Source organism: Haliotis rubra, unplaced genomic scaffold (genome assembly GCF_003918875.1).
Source record: "Haliotis rubra isolate DU_JTF1 unplaced genomic scaffold, ASM391887v1 Scf2, whole genome shotgun sequence".
In the NCBI taxonomy this organism is placed as follows: domain Eukaryota; kingdom Metazoa; phylum Mollusca; class Gastropoda; order Lepetellida; family Haliotidae; genus Haliotis; species Haliotis rubra.
Genome location: NW_025766002.1, coordinates 2,696,459 through 2,718,338, shown reverse-complemented (window position 1 = coordinate 2,718,338; position 21,880 = coordinate 2,696,459). Strand labels below are relative to the sequence as shown.

Below are 21,880 nucleotides of genomic sequence, written 5' to 3'. Positions count from 1 at the left end.
AAGACAGGTAATTTGTTGACCACATGATATTTGTATATCATACCCCATCTAGTCTCTTTTGTGGTCATGCGCATCATAATCTAAGAATGTGTACAATAATTTGTTGTAGTAATTGTAATTTGTTCTTGTTACTTTAAGTATTAAGTTTGGACCAGACAAACAGGTGATTGATATTGCAAGGTGTAATCCAAGATGCAGGACATATTCACATGCTTTCCGTGGATTTACCTGATCCATAAAATTATTTCGTACGACCAGGATAAGCTGTTTGGAAACAATTATAAACTAGAATCCTGCAGTACCAATTGATGAGACTTGCTGAGATGACTGAATGCCTGTCACTGTGCAGATTGCTCATAATATCAATCACTGGTTTGTTTACTACAGATCTGATTATGTACAGGCTCCATTTTGAAGATAACTAAATATGATTTCAAGCTGTAAAATACCAGAAATAAAACAGAAGAATATGTCTGTATAAAAAAAAAATTCTTTGTTAGCCCTAATGTTTTAACAACCAACATCAGTAGTTCTCATCAATCAATATCAGTAAGTTCTTTAAACAAGGTACCAAAAATGTGAGAATAGCCCCAAAATACTTTTTCTAGAACTTTTAGATCTTGTTAAGAGAGAATTTCATAATGAAAATTTGAGGTATGCAGTTTGTACCAGAGGGAGACAACTCCTGTGTGACTACTCTCAGACAGCAAGACCAATGTTAGTGCCAGTCTCCTGAGAGGCAGTGCCTGTGATAAGTGAAGCTGGGGAAAATGACAGCCTGAGTGGAGGAAATCGGTAATCAGAGAACTGCAGTTGTACTTTGTCACAATGCAACAAGCAAGCCAGCTCTAATGCTTTACAATTATGTGCAGTTCTCAATGAATTTATACATCTCCAACCAGATCCATTCTGTAGAACATGTGTAGAAAAAGGATGCATTATTGGAACTGTGTTAAATTGTTTTATTAAAGTGCTGTAACTGATGCGCACAGGTAAAGCTGCTCAAAGTTAATAGTTAACAAGATTTCAAGGTGGTTTCAAGATTACCCTCTGGATGGCCCCTGAACATTCTCCAAAATAATTACTAACATACCAAAATGTCAAATGATTGTAAAATTCTAAAATATTTCTGGAATGAACCACTGCTTTTATCTCATCATCTCAACCCACATCACTGTACTTGTAACAAATGTTTACACCAGTGAGTGAGTGAGTCAGTGAGTGAGTATATGGTTTTATGCCCCTTTTAGCAATATTCCAGCAATATCACAACGGGTGACACCAGAAATGGGCTTCACACATAGTACTCATTTAGGGAATCGAACCCGGGTCTTCAGTGTGACAAGAGGACGCTTTAACCATTAGGCTACCCCACCGCCATATATACCAGGCACAGCTCAAAGGGATGTCAGCGTTTAAGTCAGTATTAAAGTATGTTGTCGTAGCACTAAGATCCCATTGTACTTCAAGGTCCTGGCTTACATCTAGGTGCAAATGCACTTATTACATGTGAAGCCCTTTTCTAGTGTCCCTTGCTGTGATATTGCTGTAATATTGCTAAAAGCGGCTTAAAGCTAAACACGCTCACTCTCTCCTGGCTTACATCCAGGTGCAAATGCACTTATTACTGGTACATGTACTCTAAGATTTGTACCAACATATCATGATAGTGTTTTTCAAAACAAAGATCAGTTTACTGATTATCACAGAATCTCCAATAGTTACCATTGCATGCACATTTATACCTGACTGGGTAACTTGACTAGAGATATTCCAGCTATATGGCAGTATTCCATGATTGTCCCAGTCAGGATTTGCAGGACTGTTAGTGTTGTAAGGTAGCTAAAGAGGTAAGGTGTTAAATAAGTTTATTCCAATTTTCAAGTTTTGATAATCATCATTAATTATTGAATGTGTCTCCGTTGGACCTTGAATTCAGCTTTTTCCTTGGAAATAGAAAATATTTCTTGGTAAGAATTTGTGACCAGATAACTTAAAATGATCGTCGTTGGATTGGTTTAGTCCTGATATGAGTTGTTGGTACGTGGTGTCTCTGTCCTGAGATGTCCGTTGATCCAAGTGTCTCTGAAATACTTAACATAAACATAACTACCCTTAATTGGTACAGCTAGTTATCCCAGTTTTGACAGTGGTCATTCTGCTTGATTCTGTTAGTACCAATTTTAACAGCGAAACCTCACACCTCAACGGATCAGTGACTAAGACGCTGTCAAAAAGTGGATACTACCATTGGTTTTGCTGTCATTGTGGTGGAATGTTACATGAGTGTGGCATTATTAGGGGTGCGTATTGCAGAGAATTTTCATATTGCGATATATTGCGATGCGAAAGCATATATTGCGATATGTATTGCAGTATATTGCAAGAAGTGTTTTTTAAAAAAAAACCTACTTATAGTCGAGTTAATGCTTGATTTCTAAAGCAAAAACACAACAAAATCACTATGCTTGATTTAACTTTAATAATAAAAAAAATATTAATCGTCCCGTATGAGAATTTCACTTTACCATTGCATATTTTACACACCATTTCTCTTGTCAATAGTTCCATCTACTGTGAACTTTGTCAACGCAAACTGCTGCCACACTGAAGCCTTTGCCCTAGTATTTGGCTCCACAATAAATTGTTCTTTTTGGGGGGTCGCCATTTTACAACAAACGCATGACTTTCGGTGTGAAAAACGGAAATATCCAAAGATTTCCGAGTGTTACGAAGTTTTCCCAATGCATGTCAAAATACCAGTTTTCGATCAGCGTATCGCAATCCGTATCGTTTTCATGTCTGAACCGGTAAATACCCTGGTAAATCGGTTATATTGCGCAGCCCTAGGCATTATGCAACAGTCAGTGCATTTATTGATACAGGAAAGTGTTCATGAACTAGTCAAGCCTTTCTTATTGATCAGGTAATGTGATTCAGTCCCAACGATCAAACTGATGCAGTATCTCAAGGGGAACGTGTTTCTGATAAAATAGTTTACCAATGCTCTTTGGTCTATCCTGTTACATATATATGTCGGAGATTGTTTATTCAGTATCTGGAAAGGTCAGAGCTCACAGTAAGTGATAAATCAAACAACCTAAAAAAAATAATGTGTGCCTTCACCTGGAAACAACATGAATACCAGATGATTAACTGCTAGTGCTTGCTACTTGAGATTTCAAGTCACAAGGTGATAGCTTAACTTCCAATACCAGTAGGGGCGGTGGGGTAGCCTAGTGGTTAAAGCGTTCGTTAGCCACACCGAAGACCCGGGTTCAATTCTCCACATGGGTAAAATGTGTGAAGCCCATTTCTGGTGTCCCCTGCTGTGATATTGCTGGAATATTGCTAAAAGCAGCGTAAAACTAAACTCTCCAATGCCAGTATACATCAAACTCATGTTACGTTGGTTGCTTTGTTGTTTCACGCCATACGCAGCAATATTCCAGCTATACGGCAGTGGTCTGTAAATAATTGAGTCTGGGCCAGACAATCCAGTGATCATCAGCATGAACATCGATCTACGTAACTGGTATACGATGACGTGTCAACCAAGTCAGCAAGCCTGACCACCTGATCCCTTTAATCACGTCTTACGACAAGCATGGACTACTGAACACCAATGCTAACCCGGATCTTTACGGGTCTGTTCATGGCAGGAGTGAGAGAGGGAGTGGGTTTGAAGCTGCTTTTTAGATTATTCCAGTTATACCATATCTTGTCAGCTTTGTTCAGGAATAAAGGCCGAAGTGATGCAGGTCTCTTACCACTCAGGTGAAAGCCATGATTTGGTGCTGATGAAGTTTGGTCAGAAATATTCTGAAAACCAAAAGGACACTTATACCATTGTATGCGGCTATACCAACCAATCCATGTGTTGTCATGACAACTGGAAATAATCATATGGTATTTCTTGAATTTATATCACATGATGATGTGTTTGTTCACGCAGTTCATATTTCCTTCCCACTTAAAGTTCTCAGATTGCATATTTTTTAACTATTAGTAACTACTACGACCATATATCACTCTGTGTTTATGATTTACTTGCAAGAGTCCGCCCGGAGAGCGGAAGGTCGCGGGTTCGATCCCCCACCGCGTCATACCAAAAGACTTTAAAATATGGTACTAGTTGGTCCCTACCTGGCGCTCGGCATTAATTCGTACAACAAGGACTGGTCGGCTCGGAGTCAGTAAAATGTGTCTGAGTGGGGTATTCATGCTTCACTGCGGCATGGTATCTTAGTGGGCTAGCACTATAAAACCAGCTTCAGTCTGGACTAGTACAAGCAGCCGCACATACACATACACACGCATGCACGTCGTCATATGATAAATTATGGGAAAAGTGAAAATTGTAAATTTCTAGTGGAAGTAGTAGTATAGTAGTAGTTGTTTTGTTTGTTGTTTGTTTAATGCCATGCTCAGCAATATGCCATATATAATTAGTAGTAGTAGTAGTAGTAGTAGTAGTAGGTAGAGAAGGAGTAGTAGTCGAAGTGGTAGTCGTAGTGGAGTAATGGTAGTGAAGTAGTACTAGTAGTCGAATAGTAGTAGCAGTAGTCATAGTAATGGTAGTGGAGTAATAGTCGTCATCATCGTCATAGTAGTGGGAGTAGTGGAGTAGTCGTCATAGTGGATAAAGTAGTAGTAGTCGGAGTCATAATAGAGTAATAGTAGCCATCGTTGTCATCATCATCGTCGTAGTAGTAGTGGAGTAGTCATTGTTGTGGGTATAGTAGTAGTAGTAGTAGTAGTAGTAGTAGTAGTAGTGTAGAAGATAGCATTTTGAAGTATCCCCCACACATTGGTAAATGTTTAATGTTCATTATATGTACATATGATTAAGAAATTCAGTTTGCTCTACCCCCATGTATAAGGTAACAAAGTACACCCTTGCTCTGAACTATTACAGTTAAAGTAAGAAGACATTTGAGATGTACAGTACATCCAGTCATTAACTGACAACTGAGACAATAATATTTGTACATGTGAGGATGTGCATTAATAGTAACTTACACCAGATTTAACATGAAATATGGTATGATATTGTGTGCTGTCTGTTAAACAATCTTCAAAATTTATTTTAAAGTTTTAATATCATCCATGAGAAGCCCAAACCTACTTTCATAATCAGAATTATAAAATAAAGAATATTGTACAAAAATTCTTTTAAAAAATTGAAAAGCATATCATTATAAAAGATATATTTGGTTGAGAAATGTTTTTCATCATCTAGCTTGTTAACGTGTAAATTATTGGTTAAAATGCAATACTTACGATGCTTCTCCGCGAGTGGTATTGAGGGTTTGACGTGTCTGTACAGATATACAAAGGTAAAATATCACATCTTAATTAAGCTAACGGTGATGGTCTACATAACACTTTAGCATACTTTAACAGTAAATATTACCTTATTTTTTAAAGATGTGCAAAAACATTTCTATTCAGGATGTTTTGACAAAAGAGCTTTTCGTTGTAGTCTACACAGCCCAATTATAACAGCACTTAAACTAATCCTTTCTACCTTTCATATTCAGTTCAGCATGAAATGGACCATGCACGGACCATATAGAAATATTTGTACTATCTGCCGAACCTGAAGTTAATGTAAATAGATCACATGTATTTTCATGGTTTTGTAAATTTATAATAACTATTTCAAGCCATGTTTAATGCACAACAGAGTTAGGTCATGCTTTACAGATTACATAGCTGTCAGTATAGGGAGTGAGAGAACCTTCCACCTAATTTCATAAATTGTATGAAGGTACCTGGTAGACATTGTGACACATTTAAATTTTTCCTTTTTACAATGGACTGTAAAGGAGTCCTCTTTGAGTGGCATTTTGAAGTTGTATAGATGAAGGAAAAGCAAGTTCGTTTGATAACGGTGTTAGTACCTACACCGAAACGTCGCACTCATTGCAATAAAGAAGTTGACTATCCATAGAACTTGGTTTGCCTGTTAAAGAAGTGTTGGATGCAAGAATTATTTCAGCGGAACACAGCACTGTGTACTTGGGGCGGTTCACGGTTTTACCCAGGATTCTTAACTAAGAGGCCCTTGTGGGGAAATTGAGAGAAAAATATTTTGTTCCAAATTGGGATTTTTTTACTGGTTGGATTTTCTGAAATTTAGAGGTATTTTAACCTAGCATTAAAGTTTATAATATATAACTGAGCACAAAAACCTCTTCTTTATTGGTCTTGCAGTATGTGAAATACAGGTAACCTCTACAAACCATGAAACTACTTATTATTTTTGTATGTATTAACATAAATTGGAAATGTTTTAATTCCCTGCAGACTTGGGACCAAATATTGACCTCTGAACCGGTCTAGATAAATCCCTGATTAGCCTGTCTCACAGTCCCTGAACCACATTATTTCCCCTATCCTTCCCTTCAATGCTAAAGGTCTACATGAAGCAAGTCTAAATTTCCCCAGGTTCAGAACTCACTGGGGCTCCTTTTCAGTTTAAATGGGTTTATTTGTTACTGCCCAAATCATATATATATTCGGGGATTAAGCGTTTGTCTAATCTCTGATGTGCATTTGGTATTCAAGGTAGAGGGACTTTTAAAGAGAATATTTCTTGGTCATTGCTTCCAGACAATAACAAATCTGGTATTGTGAGTTCAATGGGTAAATGGCAGTCAGCATGAATATACATCATTCCCCAATGACCATGATCTGTTAATGGGGCAGGTGTTTCTGGGGTAATGCAATTAGCCCAAGCACCATTGAATATCTAGTATTACAGTGGAAAAGTGCATTAGCATCACATCCAATTTGTTGTGTGCTGCTCAGGTAATCAGGTACTATCTCTGCAGTCGGATAGGTTGTGTGGAATAGCTTATGACAAGGTTAATATGGTACACAGGTGGCACAATGGAGGAGGTGCTGTCAGGTGCATCTCTTGGCCAGCCAGGATTGAATATTCACTGGAAGTATCGGCAAAACTCATCCAGGGTTGACGGGGTCCTGTACTCAAAGCATTCTTTTTGTTGAAAAAAGTGAACCTGTTTATGTAGTGAGTGCAGTATTGATCAAATTAATATCATCATCATCATCATCATCATCATCATCTCTGCTGCTGCTACTACGACTGTCGTTATTTTTATTCTCTGTCAAGTCCCCACTGACTAACATCTCAACAGATCTGTATTTAATCTTCAAAGCTCAACCCTGCTGCGATATTGCTGGAATATTGCTAAAAGCAGCGTAAAACCCAACTCACTCGCTCAAAGCTCAAAATTTTACATGACATGATGTATTTCTTGTGCATATTGCAGAAGACAGTAAATTTAGCATTGTATATGGATACGTAACTGCCAGATGTCTTACAGCATGCTTAACTTGTGTATAGCTTTCATAATCCCAATAGTCTATCTCACAGTCCTTGAACCACATTGTATTTTCCCTAATGCCTAGCCCTCCCCTGCAGTGCTAAAGCTCTAAATGAAGCAAGTCTAGATTTCCCCATGTTCAGGAATCTCCAAACTCACTGGGGCTCCTTTTCAATTTAAATGGGTTTATTGGTTACTATCAAAATTATATATATTCGGGGACTAACCGTTAAGTCTATAAACCCGACACTCTGTCGACTTTCTAAATGGTCAAACGTTTATTACAGTGAATATGGTATTACTGATGGTGCTATTATGATGTTTGGTGCACATATTAGGTGTTTCTGTGCGTATGTTAGGATCACATGAAGAGGAATAAACTAAATATAGTTAATTGGTATCTGAAGAAAAGTATTGGCTCAACTGTTTCTGTTCTAATTATGTTGATTTATGGGCTCATGAGTGAGTTTAGTTTTACACTACTTTATCAATATTCCAGCAATATCAAGGCGGGGGGACACCAGAAATGGGCATTGTACCCATGTGGGGAATCTTCAGCATGACGAGCAAATGCTTTAACCACTAGGCTAAGCCCCGCCCCATATGAGCTCACAAGTGCAGGTACAGTGCAGATATCTACAGTACACTGATGCACAATGATGGATAACACCCGATCTCTCTTCTCAGTGAAATCAAGTGAATGCAGCCTCTTGTCAGAGCTAAATACTTAATAATAACTGCAGGGGATCATTACCCTGTGCTCAGAAACAAGTAAGCAGGTGTAATATTTGTAGTATTTTCAGCTCCAGGGTGGGAATTTATGAGGAAGAATTTGTCATCAATTGATAAATAATAAAATCATGTCTGTTCTTTTTGTAAGCACACATCAAAGAACATGATAAAATAAATGTCCCTTTCATCTAAGTTAGACTTTTCACAATCGTTTGAAGAAAAGGGAATGAAAAATGACCCTCTTGAAAATCACTAAATGACATTAATTAAATCTATATTACATTTGGTTGCTGTGTCAAAGTGACCCATGAAGATCCGGGTTAGAATTATCTTCAGTAACCCATGCTCGTCGTAAGAGATGACTAACGGGATCGGGTGGTCAGGCTCACTGACTTGGTTGACACATGTCATTGTATCCCAGTCGTGTAGATCGATGCTCATGCTGTTGAACACTGGATTGTCTGGTCCAGACACGATTATTTACAGAGCGCCACCATATAACTGGAATATTGCTGAGTGGCATAAAAATAAACTCACTCACTCACTGTATGAAAGCACTAAACATTTGATGAAGACATAAGCAATTAAGTTTTATGAGCGATTTTTTTTTTTTCACTGAGACATATATTTCAGTGTTTCAGAGGTCCATGTTTGTTCTGTTATTTGGTTTGACTGTTATGTTGAGTAGAATGTGACACGTACGTGTACGAGGGTCAAGTCTCGTGTTGACACAGACTAGTGAGTAGCCCTGTGGTTAAGTGTTCTCTTGTTATGCCAAATGCCTCCGTTCAGTTACGTACAAGATAAAGCAACCCAAGTTTTCATATTGCTGGAATATTGCTAACAGTGACATAAATAGTAAAAGTAATTATATGGAATATACTGTATTATATTGACGTGTCTTGATATCCTAGATGTGATGGAGAAAGTCGAGTCGGTATTGATGGAGTGTGTTGACATTTGTATGATGTTCACGATGAGCTTGGTCTGATTGCATCGAATGTTGTTGACCTGACTTGAAGCTAAGTGTAAACTGCTTCTCATTCATCACAGTCTTGCAGTGGGCTCTGTTTTGTCTTGTGTCGGGGAGCTTTGTTTTTATTTGACAAGCAAATCCATTTCAAATATTGACCCATTTGGCCATGTCATGGCTTGTTATTGACTCCAGCACCGTGATGAAATCATACACTATGCCTACTTTTACCATTAATGCCTGATTCCTCTCACACACCCTGTCTGCTGCTTGCGCTGAAGTGTCATTACACGGCAACACCGTATTATCTTCCCACAGTGTTTACAGTAGTACTTACGCCTCATAGATGAAGCATTGATTGTAAACAATAGCAATTTTTTTCTGGCCTCCATGGGCTTGGTCACAGTAATATTGCTAATGGAAATACCACCAGGTTGTCCTGAATGCATTGTGCTAAAATTCATTATGGAGTCTGTATGGGCTGCATAATCATTGGAGAGGTGTGATGTCCACACAAAGCTGTTGGCACCGTCATCGGTGGGGCTGTAGTGAAACTGTTGACCTGGTCCGCAAACATTCATGGCAGGAGTGGCATAGAGAGGAGGTTTAGAGTGAGCAGACAACGGTTGACAGCAGCAGCAGCAGCAGTTGATGCTGTGCAGCGTGTAGAATCTCCCCAATGTTCCTCAATTGATAATGCTCAGTCAAGATTAACGAGGGTCAATTTGCATGCTGGATTAGCTGAATGGGATGACTTGGATTGCAGAGTACGTCTGGTGAGGCAGCACGGCAGAGGGGAAGAGGGCCTTGGTGTGAGAAGCGTGCAGTGTGTGAGGAAGCAGACTCTCACAATCCATGTGACACAAGTCTCAGAGATGACTGCGGCTTTTCTCTGTGACAAGTGAAGCAATTAGAAGCCTCTAAGCTGTCATTATAGAAGATGTCTTGAATTTCGCATCTGCTTCAGTCAGTGGTTTGCTATTGCAGTGGTATGGAGCAGGCTAGTGACGAATAGTTTCGGATTTAAAGCCTTACAACCCTGCTCATGCTCACAGAAGAATACTGACAGCTTTGTTTGAAGCAGACGGACTCTTCCTGTCTTTCTGTGTTCTTCTTACCATCTCCTTTTGTCCTCTCTGATACTTGAGTGCACATGCTTCCAATGGCGGGAATGAGTTTTTGGGAAAAGTAATTTTCCTGTAAAATACAGCCTCTTCCTGGTGTAATTGCTGTGGTGCAGTTATTGTAGCAATCAAATGGTAATTGAAGACAGTTACCGTGGCGACTTGAACATTGCCGGAGGACATTGTGGCATTATACAGTGTCATCAACTGAAAAACAGAGGGAATGGAGTATTGTGGAACTTTACAATTTAATGTCTCCTTCATGAATATTCATTGGAAATATCTGTGAACTCCTAGAGGGTTGATGGCATGCTGTACTCAAGACTGATTTTTCTGAAAAAAAGGGAATTGTTTCACGGAAAACCTGTTTGTGTAGTCACCACATTATCGACAAACTTTGATATCGGACTGACAAGAGCATCTTCAAAGACTGTCAAAAGATTTTTAATGTGGAAGCATTCCTGTGAACATCACTGCTGGCTGTTTTCTGAATATTGATAATCTTGACCTGGCCTTTTCTCAGATGGAAAGTTGATATGATTTTGTAGCAATTGGCTGAATAATTGCACTGTGCTTTCACATGTTCACCCAAAAGAAGAATCAATTGACTGTTTTTGTGATATCAACTCTGAAGATGAGACACCTTCGGGAAATACTAGGAAATAATAACTGTTCTTTTTATTGTTGAAGTTTTAGACAAACTATTGCTGTGATTGCGTCAGAGTTTGAAAAAACCCTGCAATGATCATTTTGACAGCCTGTCTTTTATCTCAAAGAAAATTCAGGCAAGCTTTGCACTGACAAGAGAATCATGGTGCCATTTACGTCATGCGTTTGCTTTTCAAGAAATTGTGCTTCAAGACGATGGCGTTTTGTCCGAGGAACGATGACCCTTGACATAGCAGAGGGTGACTCAGTAGCTGATGAGGTAATACTATCCGATTCCATGTTGCTTTACTATGCTCTGACGTTTGCTTGACTATCTCTCTATGAACAACGGACCTGGGTTTAATCAGGTTAAGTAAAGTCAATGTGAGGTCTGCTGTAGTTTGATGCATCACCGATTTGAGATTCTATGTTTTATTTTCTACAGAAAATTCCCATTCCAACAATATTAAATTGCAGTTACTTTGTATTGATTTCTTTTACCATCAGTTAGTGCTTTTATCGGACCAGCTATAAACGATGATAATATTCTTGTCTTATGATATAGCTACTTTACAATGCTATTTTGTATCTTAATGAGATTTCAGAATGTCAGTATTATCATTACAGGGTTTTGCTAGTGTGTTTCAATGTTTTTCGAACCTAATTCAAAGTAGATGATCCTGAGATTTTTTCCTAAAATAAAATATGATACCATTTCGTCCTGTCTGTTGAAACGAGTGAACAAGTATGTATAGTTTTTTACACAGCAATAACCTTTATGTATATTGATCCCTTCAAACAAATATTGAGCTTGGGAAATATTTGGCAAACATTCTGAAAAATACAGTCATAAGATTTAGACTTGGTTTGACAAATGTAAAGATTAATATTTGGAGTAAACTGTCATTGGCTATAAACACTGAAGATTTTGCTGTATTTTTATGTTGGATATCGAAGACAAAAATCATCTGTTATTCATATATGATGCATATATCATTTAAGGGAAAGAGTAAATTCCAAAGAAATGTTTGTACAATCTCAACAGGGAAACACTTGTCAGACATTTATCATCAGAGGACGAAACCATCCATGTTAAACTAGCCTTGTTTCTAACATATTCAATAGCATTAGAAAGAGTTTGACATTTCTTATTACACAGTGATAGTGATTTTCACTATTTGCATTGTCCATACTTTGCCAGTCATTGTAATACTAGTATAATGGATTCGAACTGAACATACAATGAACCATCTTGATCTTTGTAAAGATCAGACTTTGAGTTGGTCTTCAGCAATCCTTGATCTTTGTAAGAGGCGTCAAAGGATTGGATTGTCAATCTTATTGTATCATAAATGCATAATTTGATGTTCATGATTTCAATCATTGGTATGTCAGGTCCACAATCAACTATTTTGAAACTTATACTCCAGTAAAAACTTGCCTTATACCCTGCAATATATGACAGTCCTGACTGTTGCTGGTTATTATAAAATATATACACCCGTGAACATCCGGGTTAGAATTGATGTTCAGTAACCCATGCTTGTTGTAAGAGTTGACTATCAGGATCGGGTGATCAGGCTTGCTGACTTGGTTGACTCATGTCATCAATTCCCAATTGCGCAGATTGATGCTCATGCTGTTGATCACTGGATTGTCTGGTCCAGACCCTATTATTTACAGACCGCCGCCATATAGCTGGAAGCCCATTTTCTGTGCATTGCTAAGTGCGGCGTAAAACTAAACTCACTCACTCACTTTAGCTGGAATATTGAGTTTAGTGTTAAACAAACAGCAGTCAGCAATAATGTTGTCCAGCCACAGTCATGAATCAATGATGGCCTCAGAATGTGCTGAACGGGTGACTCAACCCAGATCATGCTGTGTGATCAAATAAGCCCATTTTCTGTGCATACCAAGCTTCACATATTCTGTGGAACATCGCAACCTAAGAAGGCATTCCTGACAAATAGCATTTTCTGTTTCCTCTTGTATTTCTGCACCAATGATCCTCCTAATATGCAATCTCTGAAATACAAGATGACCTTTCTGTATGTTATATGAAACACAATCTTGATTGTAAAAACAGTCTAGACATTTGGGTAGGGAAATGGCTGCGATTAGTCTATCTTGATGCAGAAGAAGATATTAAAGATTTTACCATGTTACATCAGAGAGCGGGAGTGCCTGTGAATGAGGAAAGTAAATGCAAGATGAATGGTAATATGAGGGATATTAATTCTGCACATAAGTTATTTGGTATAGAATTACCTATGTTGGCAAGGTTCATTGTGAGATTTCCACATTACAGGTGTACATGTGGGTATTATGGCCCCTTTCATGATATTCCTAATCAACGCCAGCTCAGAAAAGGTGAAATGTTTCTTTGTATATTTTTGCTGTTTAGATTAATTTTCCAAATGTTTCTTGTAGAGGTTTTACGTATGACGAGGCATGTGGAACTAAAGATGTTATATCAAAGGGAAATATTTCATTTAAATATTTAAATTACAGTCTTGATTCAAGCCAGTGTACTAGAATTGTTTGGGATGTTTTAATTCAAACAGGTAAACTGGGACTGTTTCCTTTACCTTACTTCAAGCAGGTAACCAAGGCTTGTTTCTTATTCCTAACTTCAAGCAAGTAACCTAGGACTTTCTTATTCCTTACTTCAAGCGGGTAACCAAGGCTTGTTTCTTATTCTTAACTTCAAGCAAATAACCTAGGACTTTCTTATTCCTTACTTCAAGCAGGTAACCAAGGCTTGTTTCTTATTCCTAACTTCAAGCAGGCAAGCTTGGACTTTTTCCTTATCCTTAATTCAAGCAGGTAAGCTGGACCAGTTTTCTCTACTTTACTTTAAGCAGGCTAGGTCTGTGTGCCAAGATTTTATACATGAAATCAGATTTATACTCACTATTCTTCATTTCTTAAGAAGTGTACTATGTACATATGCGTCATATTAGGATTTTGGTTTCTGGTTAGTCTGTCATACAAAACCTGAAGCAAATATAACCAAGAAAGCGCCAGTCTAGAAAATGTGGCAAGTCTAGATTTCCACAGCTCTGAAAATGAAGAAAGTCTCAGGGCTCCTTTTCATTATGTTTTATTTTTATACTATGAACTTTTTTTTCTATAGAATATGTTCATTTCAGAGACTAGTTGTTAGTCTAGTTTCTGGTGTATAAGAGCACAAGGAATATATATCAAGAGATTATTTGATTGGACATCTGTCTGGAATGCCTAACCTTGATATTCTGTAGTTCTGGAATCATTATGTTCAAGATCTTTATGTAGACAGAGTTGACACTTTAAGTTCTTTTTACTTTCAATGTGACATTTTGACAGAGATGATAGTGGACCATCTCCTGTAATGATACAGCTTCTACAATGCCCTTCAGAGACATCGGCTGCGATAGCACTGTTATTTATGTATGATGTCATGGGCATACTTCTGTGTTTTTGAATCACATTTATGAGTAATGGTCTCATATAGCTATACTCCTAGAAATGGTTTGTAGTGACAAGCTAAGTAGGTCTTATGGAGTGTCATGCTGGCGTGACCGCCTCCCTGGTGTAGTGGTTAGAGCGTCCGCCCAGAGAGCGGAAGGTCGTGGGTTTGATGCCTGACCGCGTCATACCAATAGATGTTTAAATATGGTACTTGTTGGTCCCTGCCTGGCGCTCGGCATTAATGGGTACAACAAGGACTGGTCGGCTCGGAGTCAGTATAATGTGTCTGAGTGGGGTATTCATGCTTCACTGCAGCATGGTATCTCAGTGGGCAAGCACTATAAAACCAGTTTAAGTCTGGGCTAGTACAAGCAACCGCACATACACATACACACGCATGCACGTCGTCATATGAGTGAAATATTCTCAAGCACGACGTAAAACCCAATTTCACCTCACCTCACCTCACCTCACCTCACCTCATGCTGCCGTACGATAGGGTTGATGGATAAACTGTCCGATTCCGCTGATGCTGTGTAGTTGTATCAAACGTCTCTGATAATTGATCATAATTAAGGTAGCTGATGAATGATCATTTCAAACTTTGATTAATCACTAAACTAGGCTTCCATTGTTGCTATTGTTCAGCTCTACAGGGTTTTCTATCCTTAAGGGATGGCCCAGTGGTCTGATGCACTGCAATTTGCTGTACAGAGTTGCATCCCCGAGGCATGGAACAAATATATGGTAATGGGTTTTTAAGTCAGTTCATTATGATTGCTGCTACGTTTGTCAGCACAATACCCTACTTGTGAGTTAAGACGTACAGATAAGCTGCGTATCTGCGTAAATTACTCAAATATTTATGTGAAAACTCAATTCTTATTAAGTCTATTGCATACAAGTACCCTTGACTTTTTGTAAATACTCCATAAATTTGATCTTACATGCGTACACACAAAAAATGTCGAATCATAGCTTGCGTACTGGTGCATAGATAAAATAACTGAGGTATATTCAGAGGTTCTATTTCAACACATGAACTTGGCAAGTTGCAGTCTTTCTTATCGTTTCTCATATTAAAGATCCAATATAAATAACATTTAAACCTTATTATATTTTTACAATTAATGGAAAATGGCAAAATACCCATTTGAAGTTGAGTGAGGTGGGTACAATTTATTTGGTTACTCAAGGAAAATTAGGATACCCAATTGAGATGAACACAAGCGAGTACATAACTCAATGACCCAAAAAGTTATCTGTAGCTCTGGAGTGTCACCAAAGTGGCAAATATATGAGTCCTGCATCACTTCGGGCCTTACCTCTGAAATCGAAGGAAGGATGACAATGAGATTGAGTTGGGCTTTGCGTCACATCAGCATTATTTCAGCCATATAGTGATGAGGTCAAGTTTGCATTCATAATCATTTTAAGTCCAAAGTCCAAATGAGTTAATTTTAAAACATATATATTCAGTACATTATTGTTTATAAAGCGAAAAAAATCATAGCACTAATTTCAAAATCAAGCAATTCGTTATTCACCTTACATAGTTACAATTGGTGATACAGGTCAACTTCCCTCAGGTAGTTAACAATGAGATGCTCGTTCACGCGGGAAAACAGATCTTTCAGATTTCTCGCATCATAATGTGAATCTCTTGCAGTCGAAAAGTCCACACAGTCAAGCAGAATATTTTTTATGCTGAACACTTCATCGCAAGAGACACACATGGGAGGTCCATCCCCATCCATTTTCAGCAGATAGTCATGAGTAAACCGCCTGTGGCCAATGTGACATTGTTGTAAAATTACCTCTTCGAGTCTTGACTTTTGTTCTGTACAATCTGAAATCGAGATGACACATTGGTATCACTATAATATCATTCAATGTAAAATTAAACCAAACTAGCTCAGTCACTCATTCCTCCCACGTCCTTCGGCAAATGTTTATGAACAAGCATCAGCTATAGTCTTGTGCATATCTAGAATGTCTTTGTGATGAGTTCATGTGTTACTTGAGGTCTGGAAGCCTTTGTGTGTTGCTTGATGATGTCCTTTCACGACTTGTTTGTTAGGTTCAGACTTGATTATTCTTGAAAAATCAGCATTCACTCGTTTGCTTTATTGATGATATTGTTCCATCCTCGAGTTTGGCAGCTGAGCCTCTGTGTTCCACCAAAGAGGTACATAATTAGCACCTGCTTCAGGCTCTCCCCCCACTTGAAGCTGTCAAGTGGGGACATATTAATTGAATTTTGTTTAACTCAGCAATATTCCAGCTTCGGGGTGGTGGGGCTAGCCTAGTGGTTAAAGGGTTCGCTCGTCACGCTGAAGGCTTGGGTTTGATTCCCCACATGGGTACAATGTGTGAAGCCCATTTCTGGTGTCCCACTGTCATGTTGCTGGAATATTAATAAAAGCGACATAAAACCAAACTCACTCCAGCTGTATAGCATTTATCTGTAAATAATCAAATGTGGACCAGACAATCGTGTGATTGACATCAGCATTCATCCATGCAATGGGGAAGCAACAAGCATCAACAAGGTCACTGAATCCACTTTGTTCCCTCTTACAACCAACGTTTGTTCCAAGGGTTCAGTATTTTTTCAAGCATCTCCACCATTTAGCTACGATATAACTGGAATACAGTTCATATCTGCATTAAACCCAAAGCATTCACACATAGGCCCAGCACCAATAACCTCATGTCATTCTTTCCAGAAGTAAGAAAAATATGAAATTTATATCTGAATTTGAAGATAATTCCAAATGTGTGTCATGGTATGGCTGCCTCACAGAGTCAAATTATCCGAACATGATTTGGTTCTCTAAATCCTAAACACATTTTCCAGGCATTCAATATATCCAACTTAACATATAATCTAATGGATGTCTCCACTGGTAGCATTAATTAGATTTTCTGGGGATGGGGTGATTTTCCCCCTAGATCAAGTTGCATGTCATGAAACCCATCAGCGCATTCAACACCTCGGTCCAGATCAGCCAGTGTGGACGGGAATCCTATGTGGCGAAGAGCCGGTACTCTGTTCCGTAGTTAGCGCGCTGGTGGTGAAATGATACCTGTTCCTCTCCAAGGGTTGCTGTACATTCATATTGTCTAAGAATGTTGCTGATATTTTTTGTGCACCAAATACCTGAGGCTGTTATGACCTTTGTGTCAATGGCTGTTATCTCTCGGTCTCCTGCTATATTGATGCAAAGTGTGAAGCCCATTTCTGGTGTCCCCCACCATGGTATTGCTGGAATATTGCTGAAAGTGGTGTAAAACTAAACTCCTAAACTCCCTCACTCACTCATGTATCCAATGATGTTGCTTGAATATTGCTAATAGAATGATCTGTTTTGTCTTCAGTCGATATCAGTTAATACATACTCAGTTAACACGTTGACTGCCAGTATACTCGTAGTATCAATGTCTGGCCGAATTTGCCACTACGATTTATCTTGCAGCTACATCAATGGTATTTTGAAACAAGTTTCACATGTTGGCAAAACAGGCACAAGAAGCAATTGTTTTCTGGCGGTAACAAAAAACGTCATGAGACGTTTGTTTCTTGTGCCTATTTTGCCAACATGTGAAACGTGTTTCAAAATACCATTTTGCCACTACGAGATAACTCGTGTTAAAACGAAATTATGAAAAGTAAAGGTAAAATATAAATCAAGTTTGTGTGTATTTTAACTCATATAAATGTATATCTCAGATTGTGATCCGCAGTCAGTCCAAGATTGTCAAATGTAGTAATGAGGCTGCTTTGTAAAGATGGAGGGCTCGGAATGGTATTCTGACATCACATCCTTCATGTTCCGACATTCATATCTCTGAAGGCCAGATAGGTGTTATCGCTCATTTCAAGTAAAGTGCCAAGCACTCTCTTAGCTGTTCGGTTCATGATTGGAAACAATTAGGTTTAAGAAAAGCCCAGTAGGAAAGGCAATGGTGATGTTTCAGAACATGAAATATTGAGCATTATATTGGAAGACTAGATTTTGTGTAATTCCTGAAACATGATTAGCGTTATGCCATAGATTATATTTCATTTCTTAATTTTATTTTGGATTTTGTGCTTCTCAGTAGTTATTTGTGTGATTATCAAAGACTACAAATGATTATTATTTTAAATGTGATTTTGTAAAAAACCCACTTTCTTGGACTTTTTTTATGTTAGTATAGAAGAATGGGTGTTCTTGACTTCTTTTGAGTAGTATACATGACAGACTAACTGTACTTATATGACTCTGGTGTTGTTTAACATCTTTTGTGTATTACAGGGGTGGAAATAACTTCAAAATTGCTAGTTTGCTCCTGTACTTGCCCTGATAATTTTTCCACTATACCGGGCTGTTTTCTTGTTGATTTTTTAAATAAACAACATAATTAACATTGGAATATCAACTGGACACCAGTACAGTGTGATATACAAATTTCCTTGCCCGACAGACAAAAACACTGGACTTGGGCGTTGGGCAATGGGTTATTTCCACCCCTGTGTTACATAATTAATTGATGTTATCCCGTAACTCCTTATTTGTTTGTTTGAGATGGGGCGTGATATTGCTGGAATATTGCTAAAAGCGGCATAGAACTAAACTCACTCACTCACAAAGGGTGCCTTATGATTCTAGCCTGAAATTTGTATGATCAGGGTTACAAAATTCAAAGCTTCTGTGAAACTTTCAAAACATTTTGTGGTAAACATGTGGAGGAACTTGATGTGTCTGTGACAAAAGTGATATCCAATGCTCTCCACTATTTTGATATATACCATATGTTCTCCTTTACCACGATATGGTACATATTGAGGTACAAGGCCTTCGGTTCTGTCCGTTTTTGTTCGGCATATGAGAACTCGCTTCCTGGAAAATAAACGTCCATCTAATAAACAAATGCATAGATTTTGACCAAATTATTCAATTTCTAGACATTTTAGAAACGATTTAAAAGGTTCATAAAATGACGGTAGAAAAACTGAAAATACCGAACTTTGGGATGTTATCATAGTACACCAAACTGAAGGCAAAATACCACGGTTCTACTAATATCGCGGTATACCGTTTCACCCCTGTTTATGAACACTTTATAATCACTAGTTCTCCACAATTAAAACTGTTGAACGAGAACAGACTCTACTATCACATCACACAATACAACCCAAACCACTACAGGTACACCTCAAACATGTCATCTCATTGTATATATCTGTGTTAACTGGGATGGAGAAATATGGCAAGTGATTTATGGTTTGGCAGCAAAATCACTATTTCCTGTCACTTTTCTGTGTGGTTGGGTCTTGATGACCGCCATTGTCTCAGGAGATCTGTCTGATGGGGCTAATAAGGCACAGATTGGGGACTGAGAGACAGGTCTGTCTGGGTCTGATGTCAACTTTCTGGTGGCACTTTACGTGATTGGGCTGATAGATAACCCCATGCAAAGTAATGTCTTCATTTAAGTCACAAAATAAGCCCAAACTGTCCGCTTTTCTTTCAAATTTGGTGATAGTGACATGTTTTCCGTAGCATTAGCCTGTTTACACTGGTGGTTAATATATCTAGTCGGACCTGACCTGTTTACCACTTGGTTGACAGATTTCAATGCCAAAATGTCCACTGAACTCGACCTTCAACGATCACATCAAGTCTTTAACATTTTTTCCAGTTTAACCGAAAGACTGTTACATACTTTGTTTTGCCTGTCCTATTTTACACCATTTTTTTTACAGATTATTGGAGAATGCATCTAGATTATTAAAGGCCATCCACACCAATCTCACTCCACCTAATCTCACAGCCCATTTAATGTTGTTATTCTAAGTTTATGAAAAGCCTCACAACCAGCTTATCTCATCTGTTGTTAAGACTCTGAAAACATCTAGAGTTTCTTACCAGCTTCATAGCACTAAAACTATAACAACACTCGCTGTCACCACCAGGACTTAACAATAACACTACAGCTAAGACTATCAGAACACTTGCTGTCAGAGCCAGGAATTAAGGCAGCCTGGTATTGGTTAGGAGGAAAGATCCTGTCCCAGACTCTGTATTAACTACAGAGAGATTTATCGGTCATCAAGTTTACTGACCTTATTCCTATCATTGGTGTCAGAGGTCCGTGGAGCAGCAGATGACCACAAAGCGTCATTGTAATCAAATCTAGGGTATCATGTTGATTGACCCTGGTGTGTAGTCTCAATATTACCTCCCTTTGGTGATGTGGTCATGTGCAAGATTCTTGGGACAACAAAGGATGCATGGTCACATGACATGCTTCACAATACCATCAAATTGAGGCCTGTCATATCGGCAATATTTACTTTCCTTACAGTTTATGAGCTCCGTCTGAGAATCATTCACCAGTGTGTAGACAAGATTTTCATACAATGCATCTTATCAACTCACATCAGCCGCTGTCCTGAAAGGAATCAGTTCACCAGAACAGTCTTTTGTACATCATCATGGTATTGGTGTTTATTCTATTGACCCATTTGTGGACACCTACTGACCAAGGAACAACCAGTGACAGGCGATTCATTTCATTCTGGTGGTCGAGTGGGTTGATTGCATGGCATCAGTAGTCCATAGGCAAATAGCCTGAAGACGACATCATTGGTGAAGTTTCTGTACCTGCTTGACTGCTGTCTCAGATTTGTCCTGAAGATGGAGGAATCAACTGGTCAGTAACCATGTGTGAGAATTGGTCTGGTTATTAGACTTAGAACTTGTTCACAAAGGGATCTCAGCACTCCTATACTTGAGGACATAGACTAAGGACAATTGTAACTCTAAGATTGCTTTGTGGAATGTGTCCTTAGGCAGTATTGTGGGTCACCGAGGGTTGGGCTGTTTGTCAAGGGTATATTCTGTAAAGTCTCTTTGGAGTGAACCAACATCAATTTTCTCCTCACTCACACACACACCAAGCCACCCACCTACTCACTCAGTCACTCACTCACTCCTTAGAAGCAGTGAGGTGGGGCGGTGGGGTAGCCTAATGGTTAAAGCGTTGGCTCGTCACGCCGAAGACCCAGGTTCGAATCCCCACATGGGGACAATGTGTGAAGCCAATTTCTGGTGTCCCCCGCCGTGATGTTGCTGGAATATTGCTAAAAGCGGCGTAAACCCAAACTCATTCAGTCAGTTACAAGCAGTGAGGTATTCCACAAATATAGGCAACGTGTCCTTGATGTGGAAAGTGATGAAAATCTTGATGATTATACGCCAGTCATCTATGTCTGCCTTGATAAGAATATTATCACAAAATATGCTCTTCAGGTTTTCTCAGTATGTATACTAGTCTGTCTCACAGTCCCTGGACCATATTATTTCCCTACAGCCTAGCCCTCCAAGCAGTGCTGAAGCCCTAAATGAAGCAAGTCTAGATTTCCACAGGTTCTGAATCTCTGGTCTCCCTGGGTCTCCTTTTCAATTTAATTGTGTTTATTTGTCGGTCAAAATTATATATATTCAGCGACTAAGTGTTAGCCTATGTGTATACAGTTATTGTGGCAGGCCTTCCCTCAATTCTATGTAAACAAACACTACAATGCGAGATAGACCCAGTGACCT

At 38.7% G+C, this 21,880-nt stretch overlaps 1 protein-coding gene across 4 annotated transcripts in view; it reads left to right on the top strand.

Annotated features, from left to right (window-relative positions):
* Positions 1 to 21,880, top strand: part of LOC124275351 (high affinity cAMP-specific 3',5'-cyclic phosphodiesterase 7A-like) — a 103,905-nt gene that overhangs the window by 11,858 nt on the left and 70,167 nt on the right. Inside the window, exon 1 of one of the 4 annotated variants that reach the window (XM_046710856.1) lies at positions 9,630 to 11,112. The exons of the other annotated variants lie outside the window; for them this stretch is intronic. Within the exon in view, the coding sequence (XP_046566812.1) occupies positions 10,996 to 11,112 (117 nt within the window). The 5' untranslated portion in view covers positions 9,630 to 10,995. Of the gene's footprint in view, positions 1 to 9,629; positions 11,113 to 21,880 lie in introns of those variants that run through there. 4 annotated transcript variants of the gene reach the window in all.